General features: G+C 46.6%; 1 protein-coding gene across 1 annotated transcript; it reads left to right on the forward strand.

The window, feature by feature from the left end:
• The first annotated feature begins 5,501 nt into the window (after positions 1-5,501).
• On the forward strand, positions 5,502-7,719 carry LOC138977091 (nuclear speckle splicing regulatory protein 1-like). Its single transcript, XM_070350001.1, has 3 exons — positions 5,502-6,323; positions 6,379-6,863; positions 6,903-7,719. Exons 1-3 carry the CDS (start codon positions 5,502-5,504, stop codon positions 7,717-7,719), a joined length of 2,124 nt encoding a protein of 707 aa, XP_070206102.1.
• The last annotated feature ends 524 nt before the right edge of the window (positions 7,720-8,243 follow it).

Below are 8,243 nucleotides of genomic sequence, written 5' to 3' on the forward strand. Positions count from 1 at the left end.
ACAGAGATATACTGAGATAGACAGACGAAAGGGGGAGAAAGAGTGACGCATAAACAGACATATACAGAGAGAGGCAGACGAAAGGGGGAGAAAGAGTGACGCATAGACAGAGATATACTGAGAGAGACAGACGAAAGGGAGAGAAAGAGTGAGGCATAGACAGAGATATACTGAGAGAGACAGACGAAAAGGGAGAGAAAGAGAGAGGCATAGACAGAGATATACAGAGAGAGACGGACGAAAGGGAGAGAAAGAGTGAGGCATAGACAGAGATATACTGAGAGAGACAGACGAAAAGGTGAGAAAGAGTGACGCATATACAGAGATATACTGAGAGAGACAGACGAAAGGGAGAGAAAGAGAGATGCATAGAAAGAGATGCACAGAGAGAGACAGACGAAAGGGAGAGAAAAAGTGAGGCATAGAAAAAGATGCACAGAGAGCGACAGACGAAAGGGCGAGAAAGAGTGAGGCATACACAGAGATATACATAGAGAGAGACAGACGAAAAGGGGAGAAAGAGTGACGCATAAACAGAGATATATACTGAGAGAGACAGACGAAAGGGAGAGAAAGAGTGAGGCATAGACAGAGATATACTGAGAGAGACAGACGAAAGGGGGAGAAAGAGTGACGCATAGACAGAGATATACTGAGAGAGACAGACGAAAAGGTGAGAAAGAGTGAGGCATAGACAGAGATATACAGAGAGAGACAGACGAAAGGGAGAGAAAGAGTGAGGCATACACAGAGATATACTGAGAGAGACAGACGAAAGGGAGAGAAAGAGAGAGGCATAGAAAGAGATGCACAGAGAGAGACAGACGAAAGGGAGAGAAAGAGAGAGGCATAGAAAGAGATGCAGAGAGAGAGACAGACGAAAGGGAGAGAAAGAGAGAGGCATAGAAAGAGATGCACAGACTGCCGGACGAAAGGGGTGAGGGGGGGGGGATGAGAAAGAGAAAGACAGAGGCAGATAGACAAAGAGAGATAAACATGATCGGGAGACAAACAGAGGCAGCTAGAAGAGAGATTGACAGGATCAGAGACGGAACAAAGAAAACATTGCGCACGCTAAGATCACGATCTAATCACGTGACCTGAGTAAGCAGGTGTGAAATATTTTACCTTCAACATTAAGTCTCCTACCTTGCACTGACCTTTCTCATATTTCCCCGCAAGGTTCTCATGTTATTCCCTTTCTCTCTGCACAATAAACTTCTTACGAAGCTAGTGGCTTCACTGGACACATCACTTATGTTGCTGTTGTTGTAAGTCTTGTAGTTGGTGGTAGAGGTGGTGTGTGTGTGTGTGTGGGAGGGGGGATACACACACACACACACACACACACACACACACAAGATCTCCCCCCCCTCTCTCTCTCTCTCTCTCTCTCTCTCTCTCTCTCTCTCTCTCTCTCTCTCTCTCTCTCTCTCTCTCTCGGCATTTACAGCTTTGTTGCGTCAGTGCAATCTACTCTATAATTCTTAACTCATGTCAAATGAACTTACATTTTTCATTTAAGCAATGTATTGTATGTAAATTGATGATATGTTCTTACTTTCATTTTATTATAATCATGTAGCAGTAGTTTTCTTTACTTGCTTATTCTTTAGCAATCTTAGACTAGTCCCTCTTTAGGGCGAGGGCCAGATGTAAAAAAAGCAGATCATTGCTTACTCTATTACCCTCGTTAAATAAAGAATTGTTCTTGTTCTTGTTCTTGTTCTCTCTCTCTCTCTCTCTCTCTCTCTCTCTCTCTCTCTCTCTCTCTCTCTCTCTCTCTCTCTCTCTCTCTCTCTCTTTTTCTATTTCACACCTAAGAACAAGCAAAAGTGTGTTTTACCACGCTCTTTCCTGTTTACTGAAATGCCAGCGATATATGATCGGAAGCCAAGATGACAGTGCGCCAACGACAGAAAAAGGAGAAGGTTGACCTTAGAGTGATTCATTCTGCGAAGTTTTGGATCACAATCCACGCATTCAGTGTTAACAACAAAGGACTTGAAAGGGAAGTCAAGACAGGGTTATTTTTTACATTTATTCAAGTTTTGAGTAGAGCGATTCCCAGAAGACTACCTGGCAGATCGTCATGAAACTTTACACATCGTTTCTTTCAAATGATATCCCGAGACGTATTCCTCATTTTTGTCGATAAATGTCTGACATGACGTCCTATCCGGCGTTTAGTGAAAGATGAGGCGGCACTGTGACCCACTTAGTTTTCAACAAAGTTGATTGACAGTTTTTTCAAGCAATCTTCGACGCAGTATGGACTGTGGGATTTCATCTGGGCTCGTAAGCTTGAAAACACTTAACTAGTGTGCTTATTAAAGTAGTAATTATAATCGATTTTTTGCAAAAAGGTTTCAAAGTGGCTGCATTGTATTCTTCATCAAATTCGGAATACAAAAAAATATATGGATAAGTTATGTTTACTCCAAAAACGTGCTTACAATTAAAAAAAAAACCGTTACTTTGGTAGTACGTTCGCATGCTTCTCGGAGACGAGCGTGACCCGTCAGGTAGACAGACAGACAGACAGACAGACAGATAAACAGATGGATAGATAACATGTGTAGGAGTTTGGGAAAAGGTGACACAAGCCACACAAAACACTTTCACGATACGAGCTAAAAGCGTGGGCAGGTGATGCATTATTGATTTTTAAATGTTAAGCTTTTTGAACTCAAATCCATGCATCTACCAAAAGTAAGACAAATTACAAAAACTGAACACGTTATTCTGCTTGCAATTCTGACTCCATGTGCGCAGTTCCGTGCAATCCGTACGTTGTGCTGATTTGAATCTCCAGAAACCTGGCTCGCAGGCCCAATGCACTCAGAAGCTTGAGGTCCACTAGTCCAAGGGTTCACTAGTCCGAGGGTTCACTATAGACGCTTGAACAAAGGATATTCGATTTGTTTTTATTTTATGTGTGTATGTGTGCGTGGATGTGCGTGTGCGTGCGTGCGTGTGTTTTTCACTGCTGTGGGAATCAAATCGAAGAATATTCTCATAAAAACACTGAGTTGTTTTCATTCAAAAAGATAATGTGGTGTTTTATGTTTTGACTGAAGAAATCTCAGACTATTTCCCCCAAGAAACTTGGTTATTTATATTTTGACTGAAGAAAGGATAGTAAATTTATCAGGATACTGCCCCGACTGGACAATTACGTGATCGAACTGCCTACAGTTTTTAGTCATATTATATAGCACCTCGGGTTTCCCTTTGCCCGTGAGGGTCAATTAGTTATCCCACCGACCTGAATTATGGAGAGGATCGAGCCTGGGTTGTACTACAGCCTCACACATAATTTCATTGAAATCGGTTCTCAAACATCGGATATCTATTTGCGGACAGACACAAACACACACACACAAACACACACACACACACACACACACACACACACACACACACACACACACACACACACACACACACAGCAGGACCGGACCAAATGAGTTGTAAGGGGGGGGGGGGGGTCCTCCTTTTTTGGGGGGGCAAATCAGCGAAGTGGCGAAGCCACAAGCGCGCGCCTGCTAAGCAGGCGCGCGAACTAGGGGGGTCCGGGGGCATGCTGCCCCGGAAAATTGTTGAAAAACGGTTAAAATCTGTGCAATCTGGTGCATTCTGGGCCTTGTTTTGAGGGGGGGGGGGTACCTTTTTCTCATCGGATTTCACATTGAATAAAATTTGTTAGAGACACACACAAAATTTATTTTTAAAAAAACACACAAAAAAACACACTAAAAGCAAGGTACATGCTTTTTCCAGGGGTGGGGTTCCGGAACCCCTGGAACCCCCCTCCCCCCCCTGGGTCCGGCCCTGCACAGTGAAACCTATTTACCGCCTTTTAAGGGACGGTACAATAACTGGAAAATCAAGCGTCTATAGTAAACCCTCGGACTAGTGAACCCTCGGACTAGTGGGACGTTCCCGGAATGCAAGAGGTTTCCAGCAAGGGGGACACAGCACAAAATTCCAATGGTTTCCTCCAACAGATTCGCATTTTCGAATAATATTTCATGGACAGGTGCGCTATGAATTGAAAACTGAAGACTCGCGATCCAGTCCTTGGTCTTATCATCCTGCTACGTAAGGTGTTCGCAACATGACATGGTAATATGCTCATCATGAGATGATGACACTTCGTCGTCATCAAGTATACATGGAAGACTAAGTAATACGTACAACCCTGCCCAAGGCTTGACATTCTTTACGGCTTGTGATTTCAGCATGCCATTGGAAGGGGCTACCTTTCTCGGACAGCCTCACTTTGATTGTTACGCTTCTCCCAGGTTAAACAGATTGGCCTTAGCTTGTGGTAGGAATGACATTTTCATCCATTAACTCATTTTAATTTTTTTTAAACATCAGAGAAACAATTACTGTTAATCTTTCCTTAGCCTTTTTTTAACGATATATCGTGGTATTTGGATCTTTTGTACGGCACTTGAGTTGTCAAAGCGGGTTGTATTTCAAAGATTTCTTTTTTATTGACGCAAACTATTATTTCTAGATACGGTTCTTAGCAAGAGTTTACTTTCGCCTATAAAGAAAGGTAGTATGGACACACATACAACAAATGTGAAACCTCGCCTGTTAAAACGTTAATGAACAAGAGCGTACACGTGTTAAAGCACAAAGACACCTGCACACACACACACACACACACATACACCTAAAGTGTGGATGGTTACCTAAGAGGCGGCACTGGGTGTAGTGCCTTTCTAGTGCACTTGCACTACAACAGCACTGGGTGCAGTACTCGCTCCGGCATCGAAGAATTTTGCACTAAAAAATGCACAAAATTTGACCTATTTCGTCGCCTATAGAGGACGGAAAGAATGTCATTTTGAACATTGTTATGACATTCTTTCCGTGAAAAAAGTCAATTTAACGGTGTTAAATGAAGCGACCATCCACACAATTAGGTTGCCATCCAGAGTTTAACATTGTTATGACATTCTTTCCGTCAAAAAAGTCAATTTAACGGTGTTAAATGAAGCGACCATCCACACAATTAGGTTGCCATCCAGAGTTTAGGTTGCCATCCACGTGTGGATGGTTGCCTTATGGTGATTTAGGCAACCAAACCTGTGGAAACATGGGTACACACACACACACACACACACACACACACACACACACACACACACACACACACACACACACACACACACACACACACACACACACACACACACACACATACATACACACACTTACACACACACACACACACACACACACACACACACACGCACTCACACACATACACACACGCGCGTACACGTCTACCAGAAACTGACCCCTAAACGCAAAATAAACCACCCGGTTCAGTCGCGAACACGAAACGACATCTGTAAGCCTTTTTCCATTAACAACGTACGATATGTAATCACGTCTGAAGGGCGATTTCATTCAGTCTGATCCACAAGGGAGCTTAATCCCTTGCCTACTTAGAGATTGAGTCTTTCGGGGGTTCTGGAATGGTAAGAACGTTTGGTGACGAAAAAAGGAAAGAGTGGTCACGGATTAAACCATCAGACGGAGAAGGGACCATCAGACGGAGAAGGGACCATCAGACGGAGAAGGGACCATCAGACGGAGAAGGGCAGACGGAGAAGGGACCATCAGACGGAGAAGAAGGGACCATCAGACGGAGAAGGGACCATCAGACGGAGAAGAAGGGACCATCAGACGGAGAAGGGACCATCAGACGGAGAAGGGCAGACGGAGAAGGGACCATCAGACGGAGAAGGGACCATCAGACGGAGAAGGGACCATCAGACGGAGAAGGGACCATCAGCCGGAGAAGGGACCATCAGACGGAGAAGGGACCATCAGACGGAGAAGGGACCATCAGATGGAGAAGGGACCATCAGACGGAGAAGGGACCATCAGACGGAGAAGGGCAGACGGAGAAGGGACCATCAGACGGAGAAGGGACCATCAGACGGAGAAGAAGGGACCATCAGACGGAGAAGAAGGGACCATCAGACGTAGAAGAAGGGACCATCAGACGGAGAAGAAGGGACCATCAGACGGAGAAGAAGGGACCATCACACGGAGAAGGGACCATCAGCCGGAGAAGGGACCATCAGCCGGAGAAGGGACAATCAGACGGAGAAGAAGGGACCATCAGACGGAGAAGAAGGGACCATCAGACGGAGGAGGGACCATCAGACGGAGAAGAAGGGACCATCAGACGGAGAAGAGACCATCAGACGGAGAAGAGACCATCAGACGGAGAAGAGACCATCAGACGGAGAAGAAGGGACCATCAGACGGAGAAGAAGGGACCATCAGACGTAGAAGAGACCATCAGACGTAGAAGGGACCATCAGACGTAGAAGAGACCATCAGACGGAGAAGAAGGGACCATCAGACGGAGAAGGGACCATCAGACGTAGAAGAAGGGACCATCAGACGGAGAAGGGACCATCAGACGGAGAAGAGACCATCAGACGGAGAAGGGACCATCAGACGGAGAAGAAGGGACCATCAGACGGAGAAGAAGGGACCATCAGACGGAGAAGGGACCATCAGACGGAGAAGAGACCATCAGACGTAGAAGGGACCATCAGACGTAGAAGAGACCATCAGACGGAGAAGAAGGGACCATCAGACGTAGAAGAGACCATCAGACGGAGAAGAGACCATCAGACGGAGAAGAAGGGACCATCAGACGGAGAAGGGACCATCAGACGTAGAAGAGACCATCAGACGGAGAAGAGACCATCAGACGGAGAAGAGACCATCAGACGGAGAAGAAGGGACCATCAGACGGAGAAGAAGAGACCATCAGACGGAGAAGAAGGGACCATCAGACGGAGAAGGGACCATCAGACGTAGAAGAGACCATCAGACGGAGAAGAAGGGACCATCAGACGGAGAAGAAGGGACCATCAGACGGAGAAGAAGGGACCATCAGACGGAGAAGGGACCATCAGACGTAGAAGAGACCATCAGACGGAGAAGAAGGGACCATCAGACGGAGAAGAAGGGACCATCAAACGGAGAAGGGACCATCAGACGGAGAAGGGACCATCAGACGGAGAAGGGACCATCAGACGGAGAAGGGACCATCAGACGGAGAAGAGACCATCAGACGTAGAAGAGACCATCAGACGTAGAAGAGACCATCAGACGGAGAAGAAGGGACCATCAGACGGAGAAGAAGGGACCATCAGACGGAGAAGAAGGGACCATCAGACGGAGAAGGGACCATCAGACGGAGAAGGGACCATCAGACGGAGAAGGGACCATCAGACGGAGAAGGGACCACCAGACGGAGAAGGGACCATCAGACGGAGAAGGGACCATCAGACGGAGAAGAAGGGACCATCAGACGTAGAAGGGACCATCAGACGTAGAAGAGACCATCAGACGGAGAAGAAGGGACCATCAGACGGAGAAGAAGGGGCCATCAGACGGAGAAGGGACCATCAGACGGAGAAGAAGGGACCATCAGACGGAGAAGGGACCATCAGACGGAGAAGGGACCATCAGACGGAGAAGGGACCATCAGACGGAGAAGAAGGGACCATCAGACGGAGAAGAAGGGACCATCAGACGGAGAAGAAGGGACCATCAGACGTAGAAGAAGGGACCATCAGACGGAGAAGGGACCATCAGACGGAGAAGAAGGGACCATCAAACGGAGAAGGGATCAGCAGTTCCCCGGCCTTCTCTTCACAATTATGATTTCCTACGGTTTATAATCCGACCATTGAACGTTATTACTGTCCGTGTGAACTATTTTGTGAACCATCGCATATCGTACCAGGTTTTAACACAGAATTACATCTTCCTTCTACTTGAACAGGTACTTGACGGGCGCAGTGGTCGAATGGATGAGACGTCGGCCTCCCAAGCGGAACATCGTGGGTTCGATTCTCGACAACGCCTGGTGGGTTAAGGGTTGGGATGTTGTCGATCTCCCAGGTCAACGTAAGTGCAGACCTGCTAGCGCCTTATCCCCATACGTGTGTACACGCAAGCACACGACTAAGTGCCAAGCGCACGGACATAAATCCTGTAATCCATGTCAGAGTTCGGTTGGTTATAGAAACACGAACATACCCGGCATGTTTCCCCCGCGAACGGGGTCAAACACCCCACTCGTGCAATAAACACAAGTGTACGTGGGGGTTTCAGCCCATGAACGCAGAAGAAGAAAGAAGAATACGACTATACCATCAATCAGCCTAGGTTACACACTTCCGAGT

The sequence above is a fragment of the Littorina saxatilis genome, linkage group LG9, assembly GCF_037325665.1.
Source record: "Littorina saxatilis isolate snail1 linkage group LG9, US_GU_Lsax_2.0, whole genome shotgun sequence".
In the NCBI taxonomy this organism is placed as follows: Eukaryota; Metazoa; Mollusca; class Gastropoda; order Littorinimorpha; family Littorinidae; genus Littorina; species Littorina saxatilis.